Source organism: Pan troglodytes, chromosome 20 (genome assembly GCF_028858775.2).
Source record: "Pan troglodytes isolate AG18354 chromosome 20, NHGRI_mPanTro3-v2.0_pri, whole genome shotgun sequence".
Classification (NCBI taxonomy): Eukaryota; Metazoa; Chordata; class Mammalia; order Primates; family Hominidae; genus Pan; species Pan troglodytes.
Genome location: NC_072418.2, coordinates 56,824 through 84,506, shown reverse-complemented (window position 1 = coordinate 84,506; position 27,683 = coordinate 56,824). Strand labels below are relative to the sequence as shown.

Sequence of the window (27,683 nt, the reverse complement as noted above, 5' to 3'; positions counted from 1 at the left end):
AGGTGTTTCCAAATGACCTATGTTTCTATGGCAATAAATAGAACTTGTGCTGCGTTGGATGGGTCAGGAGTAAGGAATATAAACAGTGTAAGTATGACTATTCCAGGCAGAAATCTACCTTGTAAGAACAGCTTTGTGCAGTGAGCTCAACAACATTGATCAGTTAGCAGTCCGGTTCAGTACAACATTGATCAGGTAGCAAGCCGGTTCGGCAGTGCCAGTCGAAGACACAGATGGGGACAATCAAAGAAGATGCAGGTCAGGACAAGGATGCAGACATGTACCTGTCATTACCATGGACTTCAGCAGCTTCTTAGTGAGCAGGTTTATGATCAAAGAAGAAAGACATCGTTGATATGTAAGCATGTTACAATTAATTTGCTGTTTAGTTATTAGCAAACTACATCCAGTTTTTAGTTTTTAGGTTTTTTTCTTCTTTTTTCTTTTTTGAAACAGGTTCTTGTTCTGTCATCCAGGCTGGAGTGCAGTCGTTATCCAAGCTCACTGCAGCCTTAAACTCCTGGGCTCCGTGGATCCTCCCACCTCAGCCTCCCAAGAAGCTGGGACTACAGGTGCACGCCACCGTGGCCAGCTAATTTTTCTTATTTTTTTGTAGAGATGAGGTCTTGCTGTATTGCCCAGGCTGCTCTTGAGCTCCTGGCTTCAAGCCATTCTCCTGTCTTGGTTTCCCAAAGTGCTGGGACTATAGGTGTGACTCACCATGCCTGGCCTACATCCAGTTTAATTTATACTACAGTGTGGGTTTAGTCCTCAAACATGTTTTTGTTTTACATATAAAAATTTGAGGTAAAAGAACATTTTTACATTGGTCAATAATGGTACATTTAAACAATGGACGACTATATCCATTAAAATCGTGTTGTGGAAGAATATTCAGTGACATGGAAAGATTGACTCAAGGGCAAGTGAAACGTGTCAAGAGTCTGTTAGGTACTAGACACTGTAAACTGGGTCTTGGCTGTGTTACTTGCTTACATCCTCCATCATGTGATCTTTTAGATAACAAAATCGAGATACATAGGGATTTGGGATCTTGTGCAAAGTCACCCAGGCAGTAGGTGGCAAAGTCAATTCTTACATTCTTTCCCATTGAAAACCAAAATCTCAGCTTACCTCAGGGCACTCAACTCTGCTTTCTTGACCCACACCCAGGTAGACCCAATGGACACTTGTAGTTCTTATCCAGCTGGGGTGGTCACCTCATAAAATGGCAACAAGTGGGGCCCTTTCTTGTTCTAGTGAGTCAGACTGTATACCTTAAAGATTTCAGAGCACTTCCTATGTACTGAAATTGCCTCATTACCAGGAAGGACGTACTTCCAATTTTCACCACCTCCATTTTGCATCCAAGGAAGATTAGATTTCTTGATCTTCTCAATGAAATCTTGAGAAATGGGTGGGCCGATTGAAGAACAGGACTTGGGCCACACTTCTAGATGCCTGTGACTTTTCTGCACTTATTCAGATATTAGGAATTGATTATGAAATCCATGGTGGTTTGATGCTAATGAACTCTCATCTATCTCTCCAGCATGTGTGTAAAGACTTCCAGAGGTACAGGAAGTTGAGGATGAGCTCTCTTACTTCCATCTGGTCTCCATGTAACAAATCATATAACTGCACAATTATCCAAATGCAAATGAAGGAGTCCCTTGATGTTTGGATAACCACATTCATGCCTCGAGTTTGTTATTTCTTGAAATTGCCCTTATCCATCTCCTGTTTACCCATGGACAACACTACTTCACGGCTGGCACTCTGCAACCCACGGCAGCTTGGCTTTGGGGTTCCTTCCAGTGTTTTGTTTTTGTTTTTAACCGAGAAGACAGGAAACAGGCATCTTTGTGTATATGGCTTGCCACAGCCCTTCGTAGATGGACATGGTGGAGGCTGTGTGGTCCTGGAGAACACTTCCTCTGTGAAGCATCAGGGAAGTTTCTGTTCATTGTGTCTTCACTCTCTCCAATTCACTTGGGGAGTGATAGGGATTATAACACAGTGAGCAGAGGATATTGGGGAATGCCATGCTTAATTTTCTTTTCTTTTTTTTTCTTAAATGACATTTAAAGCTAAAAGAGAATCACAAAGGGTAAGTCTGATTTAAGACATTTCACACATGAAAGAAATCCTGCTTTCATGCGTGTTATGTCACAGGAAAAACTCATTTATAGTCAACATTCTGCACCTACTCCGAAATTTTAGCCTGAGGGTTTAAATATTACCTCGCTGCTCTCTAGGACTTTAATTAGAGCTAATTAGAAATGGAACTCATACTAAAACTAATTTAGGAAAGAAGCTGTTGATGTTCTGAAGAAAAACAGCTGTCAGAAATAAGATCATTAAAAAACCATAGTTGTATATGGCACAAAATGTAAAGGAATAGAAATGCTGGGAGAAAGCTTTTATAGAATAACATTTTATCTTTCTTTGGACACTGGTCTAAGGCATGTGAAAGGGCATATTGATTCCCTTGGCACCTGGTATGCTCATTTATGGATGAAAAAGCCCAATGACATAATTTAGGTGAGGTTTAAGGCTTGATGGGAGGCATTGGTGCCATTAGAAGGACGGACACAAAGAGTTCTTAAGTAACGGCATCATGGGAAATGATAATTGCACACCCCTTTCTACTATGTCTTGGTTTCCCCAAGCATTTAGAAGTCAGAGCTGGGTAGGAACAAATTTATCATGAGTCTGTCTGTGTGTTTGGGAATGCATATGCCTCACAGATGTGTCTGCAGGGGTCTGTGTGATAATGTTCATATATGTGATAGATGTGGACCCTGGGATCTGTATCTGTGTGAACCCTGGGATCTGTACGTGTGTGTGAGTGACAGTGGACTAGGGTCCACTTTGCCCCCTTTTCCACGTGGGAGTTGAAGGAAATGCCCCTTAATGGCAGTAGCATCCGCTTGGGTGTGTGCACCTTCTGGAGGACTGGGTGAGGTTGCCCTTCTTCCAGCCAAAGCCAGACCCTATGGTGTGGGATGTTCAGCGGGGAGCAACAGAATGCCATGGCTTGGTCCTCCCTGGGCTGTGGTCTGGATTTCACTCAGGAATGAAAGTCAGATATTGCCTGCTTCAATGCTGTAAACATAACTAAGGATAATTATGTAAGTAGACCATCTTTTCCTTGCAAGGTAGCGGTCTGCTGCATTGACAGAGGGTAGTATTTCTAGGACTTTTTCAGAGAGTAAAATGGTACTTTAAGGGATAATCTGCTATCTAAAGATGAATTTTAAATGTTGGAGGGGGTTGTGGGATTCGGGGAAGACAATAGAATAATTTGTGTCATGGTTAATTTAACAAAGGGTTTTTGTTTATAGAATCTGATCTTCGGTGGATTTTAACAACACTCTTCTTCCTTGGCTTTTCAAATAAAGACGCAGAGCCTCAGAGAAGTTAAATGATTGATCCTACGTCAGGGGGTAGAGTCAAGACTCATACCTATGCCTTTTAACTTCAAGTTGAGTGCTTTTTCTTTATACAAAAGGGCTTCCAAAAGTTATATTTCTTTTTATCAATGACTAGATCTTGAAAGCCATACCTTTTCTGATGGCATTTATCCTGGGCTAATTGGTAGAGAGAGGGTGAACAGAAGAGAAGACATAGACACGCAGAGAAGAAAGTGACGTGAAAACAGAGGCAGAGATTGGAGTGATGTGAACACAAGCTCGGAAATATGTGGAGGCAACAGAAACTGGAAGAAGCAAGGGAGGATCCTCCCCTAGAGCCTTTTGATGAGGCAGACCCCCAGTGACACCTTGATTTTGAACTTCTGGCCTCCAGAACTGTTAGGGAATAAATTTTAATTGCTTTTAGCCACCAAGTTTATGGCAATTTGTTATAGCAGCCTTGTGAAGCTAATACAAACTTCGTATTAGATTACAAACTTTGTATTCATTTCCTAGGACTCCCATAACAAATTACCACATATTTGGTGGTTTAAAATCACAGAAATTTATTCTCTCACAGTTCTGGAGGCCAGAAGTCAAAATCAAGGTATCGGCATGGCCACACTCTGTAGATGCTCTAGGGAGAATCTGCTCCCTGCCTCTTCCAGCTTCTGGCAGCAGAATACATTCCTTGGCTTCCCGGGTGTGGCTGCATCACTCCAATCTTTGCATCTGTCTTCATATCTCCTCTTCTTTGTGTCTATTCTAGTAAGTACAAAGTGCTGCATCTTCCGTGATGGAAGTGGCCCAAATTAACCAATCTACCACCAGGTAGCTGGCTGATCATTTGGGGAATGGTACCATAAGGAGACTCAGTGTTGGTCCCTGCTGCTGGTAGAGTAGGCACTCTGCAGTGGCCATAGCCAGGTCAGCCTTGGTGAGGGAATGTCCATGTTGTTGAGCCCATGCATAGCCTTCATCCCTGCCATCACGGCCATGGTATTACAGCATTCTTGCATTGCTATAAAGAAATACCTGAGGCTGGGTAATTTACAAAGAAAAGAAGTTTCCTTAGCTCATGGTTCTGAAGGCTGTACAAGCCTGGTGCCCGCATCTCCTTGGCTTCTGGTGAGGCCTCAGGAGCTTTTACACATGGCGGATGACAAAGTGGGAGCAGGCATATCACACAGCAAGAGTGGGAGCAAGAGAACAAAAGAGAAGGTGCCACATACTTTTAAACAAGCAGATCTCATGTAAACGCAGAGCGAGAACACATTTATCATCAAGGGCATGGTGCTAAACCATTCATGAGGGACTCGTCCCCATGATCCAAACATCTCTCACTGGGCCCCACCGCTAACACTGAGGATTACATTTCAATATGAGATTTGGAGGAGACAAACATCTAAACCATAACAGCCACTTGGCTCATGAGCCCATTGGACAATGACAGGAATGGCTGGGGGAAAGCCACTCATTGACATCCACAGAACTGGTCATCCTGTTGTTAAAATCCTTCTCTGCCTAGGTCACCATTTGGTGAGTGTCCATAAGGGACACAAATATCTTCACGATTTTCCATGTCTTACCTCAGAAGCCCCATCAACCTCTCTTTCACATCTCCTCCAGTACTTATCCCCCAGATGATAGGACCATGTCCAGCAATATCTCTTCTCTCTGGTATTGATGGGTTAATGAGCAGATCTCACATAGGTAAAATTTCCAGATATCTAGAATTCAATCTTCTGTTAATTCTCCAATTATAACTAAAGTATTTCAGGTTGAAACTTTATTCAAGTGTAATTATTCACTTTAACCTTCTTAAACAGAATGTATATTACCTTTTCAAAAATAACTGAAATGTAATAAGATAAAAATGTATCTATAATCGTTCCTACTTAATAACTTTACATGTTTATTTCTGCATTTTTCTAAGTCCTTGCCCCAAAGTGGACATAATTTTATACTGTAATAGCATAAAATAATTTTGCATTTGACATTTTTGATTTGGCATTAAACTATTGTTTATGTTTCTTTTGCTACTGCTTAAGAAAATGTGGGTGGTTGTAATAAATAAACCTGAAATGTAGGCAATTTTTATTGCCTTAAAAACAATAGAATGTTATTTCTCACTCACACAATAGTCCAATGAGGATGTCCCTGGTGGGCAAAGACTATTGTCTACCAAATGGGATGGGGACTCAGTTTCCTTCCCTCTTGTGACTCTGTCATTGCCTAGAGCCACATGATTACCTGTACTGAATCTGTAGAAAGAGAAATAAGCAGTGTAGAGATGATATGTCTGTTTTCTGATATCCTCAGCCTAGAAGAAACACACATTACTTCTGTTCTTATTCTCATACTAGTTAATCACCCATTGTCCAAATGCACCATGTGGCCACACCTAGATGCAAGGGTGGGTTGGAAAATGTAGCCCCTGGCTGGGCAGCTGTTCCTCAGCATTGACTCTGTGCTATGGAAGGGCTTCCTAAGTTTTTGTGGACTGCTATCCCAGTCTCTCACCACTATACAATCTTCATAATTTTCCCTTTAAATGGCTGAGAGAAAATTTTGAACAAAAGCTACAAACATTTTTCAGATTCTTGATTCTCCAGACTTATTACTTGAGGGCAGTGACTAAATTATATTCAGTTCTATATCAGAAGGTTCTTCCATATTGCCGGTTTCATGGTAGATACTCAATAAAATGAGTTGAATGACTACATAAATTTTAGCAAGAGCATATGGAAAATAATTTATCATGACTTTGGGTAATACTATAGGTGTAATTATTGTCCTTTCTCTTTCCTGACTTGATTAATAGCACCACTATCCATTAAGTTATTAAAGGTAGAAAGCTGAGATTATTCTTGACTCCTTTTCTCACTGGTCCAGTATTAGTTATTTATTGCAGTGTAAGAAATTACCATGAAACTTAGTGGCTTAGTTGGGGCTTGATGGGGGCTGGAGGATCCACTGCAAGATGGCTCAGTCACTTGGCTGGCAAGGTGGTGCTGGCTGTTAGCCTCCCATCTGATCCTCCTCTTTCCACTCCTGCCACTCTTCAAGGTATTTTTTTCCAGAGCAGCCATTCATCATTCATTTATTTTTTCCCATTAATTAATTCAACAGATATTTATTGTATACTTACCATATGCCAGATTTGTTCTAGGTTCTTGGAATATAGCAGTGAAAAAAAAACAGTCCTTGAATCTTATATACAGTGGGGAAATAAACATATAATGTAGAAAATTAGATGGTAATATGTGTGAGCACATATATTTATTATTTCTCATCATTTCTGAGACAGGAGATGGATATTCTGGCTTGGGGACTCACATGAGGTCACAGTTACATGTTGGTATTGGTTTGGTCATATGAAGGCTTGGTGGGGGCTGGAGGATCCACTGTGAGATGGCTCAATCCCTTGGCTGGAAAGCTGGTGCTGACTGTTGTTGGCAGGCCTTGCTTCCTCTTCACAGGGCTTCTTGAGTGTCTTCATGACATGGCGGCTGGCCTCTCCCAAAATAAGCTGTCCAAGAGAGCAGGGCAGAAGTGTCCATGCCATTTACGGCCTCACCATGGAAGTCACACACAATCACTTCTGCAATATATACTGATTACCCAGATCTGCATTGTTCAGTGTGGGAGGGGACCACAAAAAGGCAAAAATGCCAAAAGGCAAGGACTATTGGGGCCATTTTGGAGGCTATTTACCACAGCCCCTCTCTTCCATATTCCAGTCCACCTGCATATTCTGTTCATCCTCCTTCCAAAAATGTATCTCAAACCAAACGACTAATTTTCATTTCTGTTGGCTCTAGCCTAGTCCAAGACTCTATCAACACTCGACTTGAAGAGTCTCCCATCTGATATTCCTCTTTCTGCTCTTGCCCCCCTTCAAGGTATTTCTCCCAGAGAAGCCATTCATCATGCATTCATTATTCTCCATTCATTAATTCAACAAATATTTATTGTACACTTACCACATGCCAGATTTATTTTAGGTACTTGGGATATAGCAGTGAAAGGTCCTTGGGCTTTACATACAGTGGGAAAATAAATAATATGGAAAATGTTAAAGGCAACATATGTGATCCAGAAAATTATAGCAGGGTGAAGGAAATAGGAAACAATAGAAAAGTTAGGGACCTCTGGCTATAGTATTATATAGGGCTGTCAAGGATGCTATCTCTGATTAGCTTACACTGAAACAGAAACCCAGAAGACAGTAGAAGGCAGGTATGTTAATATCTGGGCAAGTATTGTAAGCAGAGGAAAAAGAAAATGCAAGGGCCCTGAGGCAGGATCATGTTTGGTATGTTTGAGGAATAGCTGTTCTGTTCCGTTGTGGCTGGAACAGAAGAAGGAGGGTGGGAGGGCGATGGAGAATGGTACATGATGGAGGTCAGATTATGTAGGGCCTTGTAGACTACAATGAAGACTTTGGCTTTGTTTTGGGTTGGTGGGGGACAAGGAAAGCTATTGGAATGTTTTAGTGACTTGATGTGACTTACTTTTTAATAGGACCATTTGGGCTGCTCAGCCCATGATGTTTAAAAATGCAATCAGGTCACTTCCACTGTTTAAAACCTTTCAATGGATTCTGGTTGTACTTAGAATAAAATCTAAGCTCCCTTAGCTATTATTATTATATTATTATTAAAATTGACGTCCTTTATAACAGCAGTCTAATTCCTTCCTAATATGTACCTCACTAGTAACTATTATTATTATTGCTTATTTGTTTATAATCTGTCTCCTCTACTTGAAAATATGTAGCCTGGGGATCTTGTGGATTTCCATACTAAATCATCCCAAGGCCACTTTGCTTTTGAGCTCTCTCTCTCTCTCTCTCTCTCTCTCTCTCTGTGTGTGTGTGTGTGTGTGTGTGTGTGTGTGTGTGTGTGTGTGTTTTGATATCTTCTGTAATTTTTTTTCCCCTGATCTCGCTGATTTTTATATTTGGTCAGTGACTGACCTCTAGCAATGATGGTGCCAGGGCAACTTTGTTGTTGAACTGTATGTTAAGGTTTGTTTTGGCTTGTTGGTTATATCAGTACTTATCAAATGAATTATCTGGGAAGAGAGGAGAGGATCTTATTAAAATACAGGTTCTTATTCGGTAGGCCTTGGGTGGGCCTTGAGGTTCTGCATTTCTTTCTTTCTCTTTCTTTCTTTTTCTTTCTATTTCTTTCTTTCTCTTTCTTTTTTCTTTCTCTTTCTTTCTTTCTCTTTCTTTTTCTTTCTCTTTCTCTTTCCCTTTATTTCTTTCTTTCCTTCCTTCCTTCCTTTCTTTCTTTCCTTCCTTCCTTCCTTCCTTTCCTTCCTTCCTTCCTTCCTTCCTTCAGACAGAGTCTCACTCTGTAGCCAAGGCTGGAGTGCTGTGATGCCATCTTAGCTCACTGCACCCTCTGCCTCCCAGGTTCAAGCAATTCTCCCACCTCAGCCTCCGGAGTAGCTGGGACTACAGGGGTGCACCACCATGCTCAGCTAATTTTTGTATTTTTAGTAGAAATAGGGTTTCACCACATTGGCCAGGCTGGTCTCGAACTCTGGAGCTCAAGTGATCTGCCCACCTCAGCCTCCCAAAGTGCTGGGATTTTAGGTGGAGCCACCATGCCCAGCTGAGGTTCTGCATTTCTATCAAGCTTGCAGGTGATGCCCATGCTGCCAGCCCTTTGAGTAACAAGGGGGCTTTATTACCGAGCTTGGCTGAACATTGGGATCATCTGTGGAGCTTTAAAACTACTAATGCTGGGCTCTCAACCCCAGAGATTGCAATATCATCAGTCTAGAATGCAGTTTGAGTACTAGGATTTTGAAAAGCTTCATAAGTGATTCTATTTTGTAGAAATATTGAGAACTACTAGATTGGATGATATTGAATCCAATTTTAAAACAAGGTGTAGCAATAAATGTTCTTCAGCCCTGTGTTGCTGACTTTTTAGAAAGTCAATTTTGTAGCTCTAGAAAGAATCTGGCTGCATCCATGGATGACCTCCAGATCTCTGCTTAGCATGACTGGGTAATTTCTCCAATGTCTCCAGCACATGCTGTCACTTAACAGCAGAAAGAGAATTCCTACTTTCAGGAGAAAAGTCATTCCTGAAGATTACAGTTAAAATATGCCTACAGATGATGAGGTTGTAGTAAATCAGTCCCCTTGCTCTCTGAGCTTGTTCTAAGTTACAGGAAGCAGAAGAAGCAGAGAAGCACTCCATTTCTTTTTTCTTGTAATCTCTAGCATGTTCATATGCATAGTTTCTGAGTCAGTAGCAAACTAAGAACTTCTTGTGTGATTCAAGCTAACCCCTCGATTATCAGAAGCAGATGTTTCAAACGACTGAAGATCAGTGAGGCATATCCTATTTACAGGTTAATAATTGACTACTAGATGCAGGTGCACCAAATGGTCTTAGAGACATTAGATAGGAGAGACAATGTCAGTGCTCCCCCTACCCTGCCTCCCCTAATCTAAAGCCTACTCTGTTTCTTTTATCAAGTGATTGGCTGTATGTTAACAGAGCCTGGGGCACTTTCCTGTTGAAATGCCTTTAATCCCAAGCAACTGGATTGATTTTTTTTTTTTTTTGGATGGTTTAGATTGGACGACTGATTATTGGACAGAATGGCATCTTGTCTACACCTGCGGTCTCCTGCATTATCAGGAAGATCAAGGCAGCTGGTGGAATCATTCTAACAGCCAGCCACTGCCCTGGAGGACCAGGGGGAGAGTTTGGAGTGAAGTTTAATGTTGCCAATGGAGGTATGTGGTTCAGCATATGCCTTAATAATCACGATTTCTTTCCTCTTATATTATTATAGTCTCACAGTGACCCTTTGATGATAGACAAGCAAGGTGCAGAGGACCTAGCTCAGAAAAATTTAGTGAGGTGCCCAAAGTGACCCAACAAAGAAGTGGCATGAAGGGCTCATGAACCCATTTGGGTGGTCTCTTGGTCCCCTGTGCTCTTCAGCATAAACTATTGAATAGTTGATGCTTATCTGATATGGAAGGACTCTGAATTTTAACATTAAAACATACCCTGAAGGTCGTTGTCTAAATGACAATGACCCTCATTTTACACATGAACAAATCAAAGGCCTGAGAGGCTGAGTTACTGCTGAAGGCCACAGGGTTGATCAGGGTCAGATTAATGATTTTTAGCCCAAATCCTGGGCTCTCTTTTTCCTACAGTGTTGACTTTCTCTCAAAATCATAGAATTGTTTCACTTTTTCTTATATTCACAGCAATTTATAGTTTGGGGGTCCTTAGTGGAGGGGGTGGGATATATGTATGGAGTAAATTTCTTTTAAAAATTGAACACACAAAAAAATAGGGAGAATAAGAAATAGATAACATGTACCCATTATCTTGTTTTTCTATTTTGCTTATCTTTTTTTCTGAAGAATTTTAAAGCAAATTATAGCACAAGAACATTTCACACCCAAATATTTTTGTATGCATCTCTTAAAAAGAAAGACACATTGCTGCATGACCGTGCTAACATACCTAACAATAATAACATTAATTCTCCAATATCACCTGAAAACTAATCTATAGTCAAATTTTTCAATAATCCCCAAAATATTATTATTTATAGCTGTTTTATTCAAATCAGGATACATCTAAGGATGCCATGCATTTGCTTGGCAAGTCTCTTAAATCTCTTTTAATCTAGAACGCTGAGTTTGCATGAATGTGGGTAGGAGCCAAATTTTAACCAGCAACAGTTACCATTATAAATTATTCCTCATCCCAGGCAAAGCAGTGCATTCTGAAGGGAAAACTTATTATCTATCCCTCCTTGTAGACGTTTTACACGTTATCCAAACAAGAAAGTGTATTCATGTTGAATATTTAAAAAACAATATTGTAACCACAAAGCAGAAAACTAAACCACCAAACCACAAAGGTAGACAACAATAGAGGAAGAAGAGAACAAATTATCTACAAAGTAACCAGAAAACAATTAGCCAAATGGCAGGAGTAAGTCTTTTACTATCAATAATAACCTTGCTGGTACATGGGCTAAACTGTCCAATCAAAAGATATAGAATGGCTGAGTGGATCAACAACAAGATCCAACTAGATGCTGCCTACAAGAGACCCATTTTTAAACTTTAAGAATAGGCATATATTGAAAGTAAAGGGATAGAAGGAGATATTCCATGAAAACAGACAGTTACCAAAAGAGAGCAAGGATGCCTATACTTATATCAGATAAAACAGACTTCCAATAAAAAGCTGTTCCAAGAGACAAAGAAGGTCATGATTTAATGATAAAGAGGTCATCTTATCAAGAGGACATAACAATTGTAAACATACATGCATCCAAAATTGAAGCACTTAAATATGTAAAGCAAATATTAGTGGACATGAAGGAAGAAATATACAGCAATATAACACTAATAGGGGACTTCAGTACTCCACTTGCAACAATGGAGAGATCAACCAGACAAAAAATTAACAAGACAACAATAAATTTGAACTATACTTCAGACCAAATGGACCTATCAGACCTACATACATCCAACAACAGCAGAATATACATTCTTCTCTAGCATACATAGAACATTCTCCAGGATAGACCATATGTTAGGCCACAAAATAAACCTTAACAAATTCAAAAAGATTGAAATCATGTCTAGTATTGTTTCCAACCACAGTAGTGTGAAGCTAAAAATCAATAACAGGAGGAATCTTGGAAAATTTACAAATATGTGGAAATTAAACAACATGCTTATGATGAACTAATGGGTCAAAGAAGAAATCAAGAGGGAAATTAAAAAATATTTTGAGATTAATGACAATGGAAACACAATGTATCAAAACCTACAGTATGCAGCAAAGTCAGTTCTAAGAGAGAAGTTTATAGCAATAAATGCCTAGATTAAAAAAGGAAAAAGATCTAAATAAGTAGACTAACACTATGCCCCAAGGAGCTAAAGAAAGAACAAACTAAACCCAAAGTGAGCAAAAGGAAGGAAATAATGAAGATCAGAATAGAAGCAAATAAAATGTAGTATAGTAAAACTATAGAAAATATAAATAAAATCAAAAGTTGGTTCTTTGAAAAAATAAAATCTACAAACTCCTAGCTAGATTCACTAAAAAAAGCAGACTCAAATAAATAAAATCAGAAATGAAAGTGGAGACATTGCAATAGATACCTCAGAAATAAAAATGGTCATAAGGGATTATTATGAACAATTTTATGCCAACAAATTGGAGGACCTAGAAGAAATGGATAACTTTGCTGCTACTCAGATACATTTTATTTCAAAAACATACACTAAGGTGTTGCTGTTGGATCTTTCCAAAAACGTATTCACACAGAACTTTCAATCACACTGAGCCATATTTGAACAATCTTTCAAGGTCAGCTCTGGCATAAGCTGACATTGTACCATTTAACTCAGAAATTTCTTTAGTATTTGATTAATGGGTTTATGTTTGATATGTAATGTAATTTTCTAATGCTAAATCAAGTGGTAATTTTGTTAGTCAAGTTGATTTAGTGGCTTGGGAAGAAAGCTTTTAATGTTCCCCTAATTTTTCTTACCTTTGACATGATCCTTCACATGTCTTATTTTGCTTAGTGATTTTTCTTTTTTTTTTTTTTTTTTTTGAGACAGGGTCTTACTGTACCACCCAGGCTTGAGTGCAGTGGTGCGATCACAGCTCATTGCAGCCTTGACCTCCCAGACTCAAGCTATTCTTCCACCTCAGCCTCCCAAGTAGCTGGTACTACAGGCACATGCCACCAAACTTGGCTAATTTTTGTATTTTTTGTAGAGACAGAGTTTTGCCAAATTCTCAGGCTGGTCTGGAATTTCTGGGCTCAAGTAATCCTGCCTTGGCCTCCCAACATGCTGATATTACAGACATAAGCCACAGTACCTGGCCAGTTTTCTTTTTTAAAAAATCTCTTGGTTATTAATTTGAAGCCTTCCTTTTCATAGCTGTGCTCCTTAATTGGGAGCAAATATGAATGGACCACAACTTAGCCAATTTTCTATATACGATCTTTGCCATCCTAATTTAAAGGAATATTAATTCTTTCTTTTCCTCTTTCATTCCACAAACCTGTATTGACTACATCTAAGTTCTAAATGGTGCACTGGATGTTGAAAAAGTTGATGATGAGCAAGAACAAAATTCCTCCTTTCAGGAGACTTACAGTTCAATATGGGAAATATAATTTGTTAAAATATAAAAGTGCAATTGTGTTACATGCTGTACGAAGTACATGTTGACATGTGAGTATATAATAAATGGGCTGGAGACCAGAGGATTGCCAAAGAGAATGGGCCTCCTGCTGAGATGAAAAGTTGAACAGGGATTAGTTGGCGAAAGTGGAGGGACGATCTTTTCTAGGCAGGAGGAAGAACATGCACAGAATCTCTGAGGTGTGATGCAACAAAGTCTATATAAAAAACTGAAGAAAGGTCTAATGTGGCTTAAATACAGAAGCTAGTAGGAGAGGAGTTGAAAAGAGGCTGGAGAAGTAGAAAGTGTCTGCATTCTGCAGGAACTTATATTGTATAAAAAGAATTTCTCTTTATTCTAAGTGCAATGTGAGTCATAGAACCCCACCCCTGAGGACTTTTGCAGTTTAAATAGCAATCTTGAGTAGTTTTCAAGTTTTTATTTTTTATAATTCTTCAGAATTCCTTTATTAAATAAACTCTTACATGAAACTTGAGATGGATGCATAGGTGGGTGGGCAGATGGATGGATGTATGGGTGGATGTTTGGATGAATGGGTGGGTGAATGGATGGGTTGGTGGGAGGGAGGGAGGTAAAACAATGGGAACAGTGTAGTTAAGCAGACACACCCTAGAGCCAGACTACAAAGGCTCGAATCCTTGCCTTGTCATTTACTAGCTGTGTGACCTTGAGTAGTCACTTAGACATTCAGCACTTCAGTTTCTCATCTGATGATGGGCATAGAAGTTGAAACCCATGTCATAGGAATATTGTGACTACTGCATGAGTGAATGCGAAGCATTTATGATGGCACCTGGGGCAGTGGGTACTCTGTAAATGTTTCCTATTATTATTATTATTTGAGACGGAGCCTCACTCTGTTGCCAGGCTGGAGTGCAGTGGTGCAATCTTGGCTCATGCAACCTCCACCTCCCAGGTTCAGGTGATTCTCCTGCCTCAGCCTCCCAAGTAGCTGGGACTACAGGCACACACCACCATGCCCAGCTAATTTTTGTATTTTTAGTAGAGAGAGGGTTTCACCATGTTGGCCAGGATTGTCTCGATCTCCTGACCTTGTGATCCAACCCCCTTGGCTTCCCAAAGTGCTGAGATTACAGGCGTGAGCCACTGCACCCAGCCTCCTGTTATTATTATTACTGCTGACTGAAGCTGGGGAGAATCTCCCCTGTCCCGACCAGTGCAATTCCTGAGACATCAGAGCTCCTGGGAAACATTGCTTTTAGGCCACTTAACTAGTTCCTTTTCTTATTTAATGGAGCAGATAATGAGGCCCAGAGAGAAGATATCACTTGCCCAGGCTCACACAAAGCCAGATTTTGAACCCAGGTCTCCTGGCTCTTGGGCTTTGTGATTCTCAGAGATCTTTCTGCATGTGATGAAAATCAAGGCAGTACATGAGGAATTTGAGAAGGTCCAGCAACCTGTGGCTCTAACCTTGACTGAGCTGCTCTCTCTGCTCCTGGACCCCTCCAGGATGGGTCCAGAGGCCTTCTGCTAATGAAGTAGCAACTCAAACTCTCTTCTGGAGCGGCGATGGAGGTGGATGAAGGCAGTGAGCTATGAGCTTAGTTCACACTTGGACCATGTCTTAAGAGCATAGGATACAAGGTGTGACCTGCAGTACATGCAAAGTGCGGTGATTAATTCACAGATAAGCCTTGTCAGCTTCCCCTCATACCCTCCCTCTCACTCTTGCTCTGACATATTAGAGCAACTGTCTCTCTCCTCTCCAGAAAGATAGGCAATCACAGGCAGTGGTGCCCCTCTGATATTTATGTGGGATCTCCAAGGTGATGGAGGAGAGAGGCCTTTAGTTTGTATCAAAACCAGAAGAACTGTTTATCTTCTATCAGGTGACAACCCTTCATTCCTTTACTTAACACATTGATTAGCATCTGCTATGTGGCCATGTGCTAGGCAGGGCCACTTTCTGAGTCCTGCGAAGTCAGTTGCATAGTGTCATGCACTTGAAAGTGCCCCACATTCGGTTTAACACTCTGCTGTCACATTAATAACGATATCTCTACACTTCTGTTTTGTCAGCGAAGTCCTGTAGGACAAGGGGGCATGCACAGGAGCAGAGGAGCCACATGTGATGTGTGTGGCCGCCATTCCCTGCCGCCCCATTCACATAATCTTCTCCATGCCTCTGGGGAGCCATGCTGTGGGATGTGCAGGAAACTCAGCATGCTGTGAGTAGAGGCAGGGTTGTTAGTCAGTGACTGAGTGAGCGGGGCACTAACCAACTGGAGAGGCCTCACTTTCCACTGAAACCAGAATGTGCTTGTACACAGAAAGAAGGCAATGACATTTGAAGAGACACAAATGACTGAGGAGCTCTGTTGTATCCTCTTATTGGAGTTACTTCCCTGTGCTAACCGACCCCCGTGTTGAGATGACATGAAAGGAAATGGCAGGACACTATGGCCACAGTGCCCTGAGGGTGCCCAATCTCGTCTCAGAAGCTAAGCAGGGCCTGGCCTCGTTAGTACTTGTATGGAACAAGGAAAGGGGAAGAGAGAGCAGCCTATAGCTCCTGTCCTTTCAGTCCTTCCTTAGTGTCCATGATCCCAAGGTAGGGAGTGTTGCTGGTGTGTGTGGGTGTCAGGAAGTGAGATAGAAAGAGCTGAGCTAGTTTTGTGCAGCGTATCTACTGTTTTAGCAAGAATGAAATACATACACATGGATGAGCTATGGAATGTGAACTGTGTAATTGTGTTGATTCTACATATGAGGTCAATGCTAATATTTTCATTTATACCTTGCATCCTACAATATAAAAACAAATGTTAAAAAGTCACGATAATTTAAATTTATTTTTTATTTTATTTTATCTTATTTTTTTTAGATGGAGTCTCGCTCTGTCACCCAGGCTGGAGTGCAATGGCATAATCTTTTCTCACTGCAACCTCTGCCTCCCACATTCAAGCCATTCTCCTGCCTCAGTCTCCCGAGTAGCTGGGATTACAGGCATCTGCCACCATGCCCAGCTAATTTTTTGTATTTTTAGTAGAGATGGGGTTTCACTATGTTGTCCAGGCTTGTCTCGAACTCCTGACCTCATGATCCGCCCACCTCAGCCTCTCAAAGTGCTGGGACTACATGCGTGAGCCATTGCACCCAGCCTTAAATTTGTTTTTTAACTTAGCATGACATTAAATAGCAAATAAAAATACCATGACAAGTCAAGTGAGAGAGAACACAGAAGAAAGGAAAACACTGTATGTTTGAGCACCTTCAATGACACTTTTTCCTGCTCTTTGAACAGAAGCACTGCATTTTCATTTTGCCCTGGGCCTCATGTTACGTAGCTGCTCCTGGTGTTAGGTACCCGGACGCACCACAAACGAAACAGATTCGTTCCCCACAGAGCTTATTAGTCTAGTGAGAGAAACATACTTTGAATAGTCCCAGAAATACATCATTATAAGATAAGTCTATGAAAGAAGTGTAGAGCATTCCTATTCTTGTCTCTGAACAGGGCAGACTTCTTGGAGGAAGTGAAATTTGAACTGCAATGTGAAGAATGAGCAGGAGTTAGTGAGGTGAAGATGAGAGAAGGAGTGTTGCAAACACAGGTCAGTCTGTGCAAAGGCCCTGAGACACAAGGAGCCTAGAACCACGGCTCAAAGACAACTGTCTGGCTGGGGCATGGCTCGTCTTACAGATCACATTAAGGAACAAATAATTATGTTAAGAGTTATGGGCTGCCATTAAGGATTTGGATAAGAGAGTCTTACAATCACATCTGTGTTTTCGAAAGGCCTGACACTGATTGGTACATGGAGTACAGCCTGAAGGGAACAAGACTTGTTAGAAAGGAAGCTATTGGCTGGGTGTGGTGGCTCGCGCCTGTAATCCCAGCACTTTGGGAGGCTGAGGTGGGCAGATTACTTGAGGCCAGGAGTTCGAGATCAGCCTGGCCAACACGGTGAAACCCCGTCTCTACTAAAAATACAAAAATTAGCGGGTTGTGGTGGTGAGCACCTATAATCCCAGCTGCTTGGGAGGCTGAGGCAGGAGAATTGCTTGAACCTGGGAGGCTGAGGTTGCAGTGAGCCTAGACTGCGCCACTGCACTCCAGCCTAGGTGACAGAGACTTCCTTTCCAAAATAAAAAAAAAAAAAGAAAGAAAGAAGAAAGACAGAAAGGAGGCTATTGCAGTAATGCAAGTGAGAGACCATGGTGGCTTAGGCAATGGTGGAGATGGAGGAATTTGGGGGAATTGATTGGGTTCAAGAAATAGGCAGGAGGAAACACGATGGATTGGGTGGGAGTAGGGAAACAGATGAGAAGAGGTATCAGGAAAGCTGCCTAGGTTTCTGGTCTGTGCCACTGTGTGGATGATGAGAGAATGTGTCAGCGGTGGAGGCCAAGGACTGAAAGTGGAGGGGGGAAGAGTGAGAGAGAAAATTGTAAGTTTACCTTTATGTTCAGCTGAGGTCCTTTCGAAACATACAAGCAGCAGTATGAAGAATTCCATTGATATATTTGTCCGGAGCCCAGAGTGAGGTTTAAATAAGAAGAAATAAACTCGCTAGTAAAAATTGCAGACACACAAAAGGCTTGAACAGGCACTTCACAAAATAGATTTTCCAAATGACCAATAAACACATAAGTACTCAACATCATTAGCCATTAGAAAAATGCAAGTTAAAACCACAATGAGATACCATTTCACACTAGAATGACTAAAATTTTAAAAGACTGACAATGCTAAATGTTCCCAGGATGCAGAACAACCAAAACCCTCATATATTATGGGGGACATGGAAAATTGTACAACTCCTTTGGAAAACAGGTAGTTTCTACAGAATTTCAATATATACATACGATACAACTCAGCCATTGCATTCCTATTTACCCAACAGAAATAAAATCATTTGTCTACTGAAAAACTTGCAAAATAATGTTCATTGCGGCTGTAGCCATTATAACCCTCAAACGGAAACAACCCAATGTGCATGGATTGTGAATAGATGACAAATGGTGGTCCATCTATACAATGGAATATTGTTCTTCAACAGAAACAAACTACAGGTCCATGTAACAACATGATGAGTGAAAGAAGTCAGATGTAAAAAAGTACATATGTATGATGCAATTTATACGACACTCTAGGCAAAACTAATCCTTAGTGATGAAATCAGATCTGAGGTTGCCTGGGGCAGAGATGGGGGTTGCTGACTGCAAGGAGGTTTGGGGAGGGTTGTGAATTTTGGGGAGTGATGGAGCTGCTCTGTATCTCAATTGTGATGTGGTTACACAACTGTATGCATTTGTCAAAACTCACAGAACTACACTCTAAAACGTATACATTTTACTGCATGTAAATCTTACCTTAATTAAAAATTAAAAAAATTGAAGATGTGGATTTAGGTAAGATTCACTAAGTGATAAAGATAGAGTTGAGTTACAAGAGAATTGTTATCTCCATCTTGCATGGGAGAAAAATGAAGCTCAGAGAAGTGAAGTGGCTTCCCAAGATCACACAGCTACTAAGTAGCACAGCTGGGGCTCAAAGCCAGAGCCATGTGATCAGATGGCCCATATTCTTTTTGTTCCCTACCATCAACCAAGCTCAGGCCCATGGCTAAGCATGATGGCCAAGCAGGGAGGAGGGTCAGCTCCTCTTCAAGGAAGAAAACAGCATGCTGTTCTTTATATATGTAAATGATGTTCTGTTCCTCACCCATCACCACTAACCCTAACCCTAACCCTATAATATATATATATATATATATATATATATATATATATATATATAATTCACTTGTTTGTTTTTAGACACATAGGTTGATTCCATATCTGATTATTAGAAATAGTGCTACAGTAAACATAAGAGTGCAGATATTTTTCAAACACAATGATTTCATTTCCTATGGATATATACCCAGTAGTGGGATTGCTGGGTTATGTGATCGAATGATTGGTTTTTTTTTTTTTTTTTTTTTTTTTTTTAGCGAACTTCTATAAAGTTTTGCTTAATGGTTGTACTAGTTTACAATCCCATCAACAGTGTGTAAGTGTTCCCTTTTCTCCACTTCCTTGCCAACTCTTGTTATCTTTTACCTTTTTGGTAATAGCCATTCTAATGGGTGAACTGGTATGTCATTGTGGTTTTGATTTGCATTTCCCTGATGGTTAGTGATGTTGAACATGATTTTATTATATATTCGTCTTGACCATTTCTATATTTTCTCTTGTGGCATGTCTTTTAGTTTATTTTGTCCTTTTTTTTTTTTTGAGAAGGAGTCTTGCTCTGTTGCCCAAGCTGGAGTGCAGTGGTGCAATCGGGGCTCACGGCAACCTCCATCTCCCTGGTTCAAGCAATTCCCCTGCCTCAGCCTGCTGAGTAGCTGGGGTTACAGGCACACGCCATCATGTTTGGCTAAATTTTTATATTTTTAGTAGAGAAATGATTTCACCATATTGGTCAGGCTGGTCTCAAACTCCTGACCTCAGGCAATCCACCTGCCTCAGCCTCCCAGTTTTGCCCATTTTTAAATAAGTTATTTATGTTTTTGCTGTTGAGTTGTTTAAGTTTCTTATATAATCTGGGCATTAACTCTTTAGCAGATGTATAGTTTGCAAATATTGTATCCCATTCTGTAAGTTGTTTTTTCACTCTGTTAAGTTTCCTTTGCTGTGCAAAAGCATTTTAGTTTGATGAAACCCCATTTATCTATTTTTGCTTTTGTTGCCTGTGCTTTTGACGTCTCATTTAAAAAATCCTTGTACAACCCAAAGTTATAGAGAATTTCCCACATGTTATCTTCTAGTAGTTTTTCATAGTTTTCAATCTTACCTTTAGGTCTTTAATCGCATTTGAGTTGATTTTTGTATAAGGTAAAACATAGGGGTCTAATTTCATTATCCCACGTTAGATATCCAATCTTCTCAGTACCATTTAATGAAGAGACTGTCTTTACCCCTGTGTGTGCTCTTGACTCCTTTTTTGAAAATCAGTTGACTTTAGGTATGAGAATTTATTTCTGAGCTGTATATTCTCTTCCATTGGTCTATGTGTTTGCTTTATGGCAGTGCCATGCTGTTTTGCTTACTATGGCTTTGTAGTATATTTTGAAGTCAGGTAGTGTGGTGCCTCCAGCTTTGTTATTTTTGCACAGGATTGCTTTGGTTATTTGGGGTCTTTTCTGGTTTCATACAAATTTTAGGGTATTTTTTTCTATTTCTCTGAAGAATTTCATTGGTATTTTGATAGGGATTGCATTGAATCTGTAGGACATTTTGTTAGTATGGTCATTTCAATAGTATCAGTTCTTCCATTCCATGAGTATATAATGTCCATTTTTTGTGTATCATAAATTTTTCCATCACTGTGTTATAGTTTTCATTGTAGAGATCTTTCACGACCTTGATTACATTTATCTGCAGATTTCTTGGTAGCTATTGTAAATGGAATTCCTTTCTTGATGACTTTTTCAGATAGTTCACTATTAGTGTATAGAAACACCACTGAATTTTCGGTGTTGATTTTGTATACTACAACTTTACTGAATTTATTTATTATTTCTAGTAGTTTTTGGTCAAGTCTTTAGGGTTCTCACTCTATATAAGTATATATAGAAAGAACCCTAAAGAGAGAGAGATCATATATATCTATATGATCATATATATAGATGTATACATATGTATGTGAGATCACATTTTCTACAAACAGAAACAGTCTGACTTTCTTCTTTCCAGTTTGGATCCCTCTTATTTATTTCTTTTGTCGAATTGCTCTGGCTCTGACCTCCAGTACTATGCTAAATAGAAGTGGTAGAAGTTGACATCCTTGTCTTCCTCCATATCATAGAGGAAAAGCATTTAACTATTCACCATAAATAAGATGTTAGCTGTGGGTTTGTCACATATGGCCTTTACTGCGTTGAGGTACACTCCTATACCTACTTTCTTGACAGTTTTTATCATAAAGGAATGTTGACTTTTGTCAAGTGTTCTTTTTGCATCTGTTGAAATGATCACATGGTTTTTGTTTTTCTTTCTATTGTGGTGGTGTATCATATTTACTGATTTGTGCATGTTAAGCCATCCTTTCATCCCTGGGATGAATCCCACTTGATTCTAGTGAATACTCTTTTTAGTGTGCTGTCGAAGTCAGTTCACTTGTATCTTGTTGAGAATTTTTGTATCTATGTTCTTCAGGAATATTGGCCTGATGTTTTCATTTTGTGCATGTCTTTGTCTTGTTTTAGAATCAGGATATTGCGAGCCTCATAAGATGAGTATGGAAGTATTCCTTCCTCGTTACTTTTGTGGAAAAGTTTGTGGAGAATTGGTAGTTATTCTTTAACTGTTTGGTAGAATTCAGCAGTGAAGACATCAGGTCCTGGGTGTTGGTTGTTGTTGTTGTTGTTTTGATGGAAGATGTTTTATATCATTATTGATGTGTTCAGATGTTATATTTCCTCACAATTTAATCTTGGTAGTTGTATATGTGCAGAAATTTATTCATTTTATTCTACATTATCAAATTTGTTGGCATATAGTTATGAGTAATGTCTTACAATCCCTTATATTTCTGTGGTGTATCAGTTGTAATGTCTCCTTTTTCATCTTTTATTTATTTGAATTTTCTCTCTTTTTGTCTTAGTTTAGCTAAAAGTTTGTCAGTTTTACCTTTACACTTTGTCTTATTTATCTTTTGAAATATTTTTTAGTGTCTGTTTCATTTATATCTGCTGTGAGCTTTATTATTTCCTTCCTTCTACCAATTTTGGGTTTAGTTTGTTTTTGATGTTCTAGTTACTTGAAGTGTATAATTTTCCTTTGTGATTTGAAAATCTTTCTTCTTTTTTGGTGTAGGCTTTTATTGCTATAAATTTCCCTCTTAGAACTGCTTTTGCTACGTTCCATAGGTTTGGGTATGTTGGATTTTCATTCTTACTTGTCTCAGTGACTTTTGAAATTTTCCTATTAATGTCTTAATGAGACCTATTGATTTCTTGGGTGCATGCTATTTAATTTCCATGTTTTTATAAAATTTCCAAGGGCTTTCCTGTTGTTGATTTCTGGCTTTATATCACTGTAATCAGAAAAGATACTTCATATGATATCTGTCTTCTTAAGTTTGTTAAGACTTATTATGTGTCATAATGTATGATTGGTCCTAGAGAATGTTTGGTGTACAGTTGAGAATAATTTGTATTCTGCAGCTGTTGGATGATGTATTTGTCTGTTTTCATACTGCTGATAAAGACATACCCGAGACTGGGTAATTTACAGAGAAAAAGAGGTTTAGTGGACTCATAGTTCCACGTGGCTGGGGAGGTCTCCCAATCATGATGGAAGGTGAAAGGCACATCTTACATGGTAGCAAACAAAATAGAATTGAGAACCAAGTGAAAGGGTTCCCCCTTATAAAACCATCAGATCATGTTAGACGTATTCACTACCACAAGAACACTATGGGGGAAACTGCCCCCATGATTCAATTATCTCCCACTGATTCCCTCCCACAACATGTATGAATTATGGGAGCTATAATCAAGATGAGATTTGGGTGGGGATATACAGCCAAACCATATCAGGTGAGATCTTCTTTACCTGCTAGGTCCATTTGGTCTATGGTATAGTTTGAGTCTGTCATTTTTTGGTTGATTTTCTCTTCATATAATCTGTCCATTTTTAAAGTGGAGTGTTGAAATTTCCTACTAATATTGTATTGCAGCCTATCTCTACCTTTAAATCTAATATTTGCTTTATATATCTGGTTGTTCTGGTGTTGGGTACATATATAGTTACACCTAAGTGATATATATGTTATGTCCTCTTATTGAATTGGGCCTTTTATCATTTCATTATACAGTGACATTCTTTTTTATATAGTTTTTTTATTTAAAGCTTTTTAAAATATGACATGACTGTGGCTACTCCTGCTTGCTTTTCATTTGTTTGCATAAAATATATTTTTCCATCTCTTCACTTTCAGTCTATTTGTCTTTAATAGTGAGGTAAGTATCATGTAGGCAGCATATAGGTGGGTTTTGCTATCTGAATCCATTTATCCACTTTATATCTTTTAATTAGAGTTTAATCCACTTCTATTCAAGTTTATTATTGATAAATTAGGACTTCCTTCTACCATTTCATTAGTTGTTTTTTAGATTACTTGTTCACTTCTTCCTTTCTTATTCTTTATCTCTCTAGTTTGGTGGTTTTCTGTGGTGCTAAGCTTTGTTTCTTTTCCCTTTTTGTGAGTGTGTGTGTGTATCTGCTGTAATTTATTTCTTTCTGGTTAGTGAAACTAACATACAGAGTCCTGTATTTGTAACAGACTATTTTACACTGATAACAACTTAACTTCTGTCACATAAAAATACTCTTGACTTCTCCCCCCCACACACACAATTTATATTTTTGTTACCTTACATTGCATCTTTATGAATGGTAGACTCCATGGAACATAGGATCTATGTCACAACTAAATAAATTATTTAATGGCAGCATTAAAGCAGCCCAAAGAATGTGAAAAACTGGTGTGGGTGTATTTAACTTTTTAAAAACTATGTTTCATAATGTTTTCATTAAAAAGTCTTTATCAGTTTGCTAATGCCTAATTTTTACAACCAGCCACCATAGATTTTACAGGATAAATATATTATTTCAGTAGTAATTGAAGCAGAATTTTTGTTGCTCTTCTTACCCTTAGAGATTGTGTATTATCCTCAGACGTAATTCTTTGATTTTTTTTCTTTTCATGTTGTTACACATAGTTACCAACAATCAATGTGAGAATAACCTTTGAATATTTTCAAGCATTAAGATTTGTTTATACAGCTGCACAATTAGACAACCAACACTCTTGGGTCTTTACCTCTCAGCATACACCTGATTATTAACTTAAAGGTATGATGGGAAAAGTATCAATTTTTCTTGATCACCTAGATTTAGAAATATGTAATAACCATAAGCTTGGGTCTGCTTCTTCAGAAGCCTAGGAAGTGGAGTGATGGTTCTCTGAAGAGGCTGGAAACAAAGTATGTGTTTCCAGAAGGCTTAATAGAATATGTTGAGACATAGGCCATTAACACAAAAGTGAAAGAAATGCAAAAAAAAGTATGAAAGTAAGGATTTGAGAAGGGAAATTTTATTTTTAAGTCTAAGATTCCTATGAATTATATGAAAGTAAATGTCCTATCCTTAAAATTAGCCAAAGGAAGCACTTTACTTATCAATATGATATGACTTTTCATACTCTTATCTAAAGATATCCTAAACTAAGATTCAGTTTTCTAAGAAAAGACCTTTTACTCATGCTTTAAAGCATGTTAGAGGATTCCTACCACATCACATCATGTTGTTTACATGTATGATTTAAACTGCATTTATTCTTCAACTCACTGGTTCCTTAGGCTTCTTATCTTTCCTTGCACGCTTAGATAATTTTATGTAAAATTGATTTTTAGAAGTTTAGTTGCTGGGCGTAGTGGCTGTCACCTGTAAACCCAGTACTTTGGGAATTCAAGGCAGATGGATTGCTTGAGTCTTGGAGTTTGAGGCCTGCCTGGGAAAGATGACAAACCCCATTTGTACAAAAATAAAAATATTAGCTGGATATGGTGGCACATGCCTGTGGTCCCAGCTACTCCAAGGCTGAGGTGGGAGGATGGCTTGAGTCCGAGAGGCAGAGGTGTGAGCCAAGATCATGCCCTGCTCTTCAGCCTGGGCAATGAAGCCAGACCCTGTTTCAAAAAAAAAAATCTAGTGAGATTTGATTTCTATTTCTATGTGATTCAAAACTAGGAGAGCTTCAAGGCTAATGACTATTAAAAAATGGCCATTGCTACTTGCATTTTCTATGAAGCCAGCATACACAGCAACGTGCAACGTGCAACCTAAAAACCAAGCTATTTAATATGTAGCTTAGATTTCAGGTTTGATTGTCTTTGAGGTTTGATTATTGCAGAGATCAATTGCCAGACCAAATATAGACTAATTCTGTATTTGGTCTTTTTATCATATGAAACATCCCAGCCTTGGGTATAAATTAAGAGCAAATACGGATGTCCTTGTCAGGTGGTTGCTTCTCTGCACCTCCCATAGGTGGCCAGTGAACTAAGACCATCAAGAGAGGAGAAGTCACAATAGTATCTTAGATGGTGTTAAATTACATTACAGTAACTCATGAACTCTGTACGTGAGCTTGCATCATTGCTGGAGCATACCTCTTAGAATCCAAGGGATGAAAAGCAGGTACAAATTAATTGTGTATTGAGTGGCTTTCAGACTGCACTAGAATTAATTTTGTTTCAGTGTTGAAATGTTGTCATGGAAGAAGTCCTAGATTCCACATGAGCTTATACACTGAGAGTTCACAATGAGATGCAGCATTATTTTTAACTATAATCTAGGTAATGTGAGGAACTGGAGAAAGCAGAATAGATTCTTAGGGAGTAGAAATAAAGAGAGAGCTCATCTAAATTACAAATGATTTTTTTGTGTAGGCTTTAGCTGGTTTTATAGGAGACTACAAGGTACAAACTGAATCCTCAATAGACTAGGGAAAACATAGCAAAAATTTTCTTTTGAGCAATAAAATAAATAAATGTATGCATATTGTATTCTCCCCACATTGCATGGTTGAATAGAAATTTGATTTAAGAGGAACTGATAATTCATTCTTATCTCAGTTATCAGGTCAAGTAATTTATATTCCTAGGACTTTTATTTGCATGTGTGTGAAAAAGTATAAAACATCTCAGTTATCAGGCAGAGGACTTGATATCCCTGGGAATCCACTTGTCCTTTTTAACACAGAACTTAGATTAGATTAGTAGCTCTTAAATTTTCCTAATTATCAGAAAAACCTAAAGTCTTATACAAAAATGTAGATTCCCTACAAACACCAATATCAAAAGCTCCAGAGGAGAATCCTAGGAATCTGTATTTTTAGCAAAAGCTGTTAGTGATTCTGATGGTAAGAAAGACAAATTGGGGAAACATTAGATTAAGTGATGTGTAAAGTAAGTGCCATGCTATTGAATGTCACAATATATTTTAAAAATTTCTTGAGATGAGTTGTAAATGTGACAATTCATTCTAGCTTATCTCCTAAATAGCATCAAGGACCCTATATTCTCTCTTTAAATTTCATTACAAAGATGCTAACTTAAATGCAGTCAGTGGAAGGTAGCTGAATTATATAAAATGATGATGTGTCAAACAGTTAATAAGAGCTTTTGTTAATGGTGAAGATTATATCTGTGCTTTTAGTTCTGTGGTGTCAATACAGTATCCCTTTCTAGTTGGTAGACAACTGACTATATTAGTTTGCTGATACTATCTCAATAGAATATTCCAGACCTCTCTCCCTCTACTTTATCTGCTTAGCAAACACTTCTATCCTTCATTTTGTTCAAGTAGATTTCCTTTCCTGATAACCATATTTTGATAAACAACTAGCATAAATATTCAGACACATGTAGAGTTATATTTTCATTTTGTATTAAGTAACTGGCATTTTGTTTTATGGTTACTTTATGGGGATACTGTCCAGGTCACTGAAGACCAGACACAAGCTGAATATACCCAGAGGGGGAGACACCATAAGAGGCTGGCATGAGGCGCTAGTGCTTATTTTCTTCTGCTGTAAGATGCCTGGGCATGAAGGGGGAAAAGCCTGGATGTAATTTGATCTGGAATTTCTGACCTAATGCTTTAAAGGGATTTCTGATTTGAGGCACTGCTTGAGACAAACTCATCCTCTTAAATAGGAGCCTGGGGCAGTGGCTGGACATCAGAGTACAAGAACAAAAAATAGAACTCAGGTTTATCTTGTGACAGATGAAGCTGAGGTGATTGCTTGAATATTTACCCCAGGCATAACTGAGATAAAAGACCATCCTGCTGAGCTGCCAGATAATGCAATGATAATGGTTTTGATAAGTAATTCCCAGTTTTCAGGGAAAGTAGTATACTAATTTGTCAGAATTGAATACTTAATTTTTATTTCTATATGTACAAAAATATGATGCTTGATCAGTTTGGGAAAAGCATTAAT

The 27,683-nt window shown here is 38.9% G+C and overlaps 1 protein-coding gene across 1 annotated transcript in view; it reads left to right on the top strand.

The window, feature by feature from the left end:
• Window positions 1-27,683, top strand: part of LOC129138110 (phosphoglucomutase-like protein 5) — a 73,807-nt gene that overhangs the window by 12,347 nt on the left and 33,777 nt on the right. Inside the window, exon 3 of the mRNA XM_063801106.1 lies at window positions 10,023-10,185. Coding sequence (XP_063657176.1) covers window positions 10,023-10,185 — 163 coding nt within the window. The remainder of the gene's footprint in view (window positions 1-10,022; window positions 10,186-27,683) is intronic.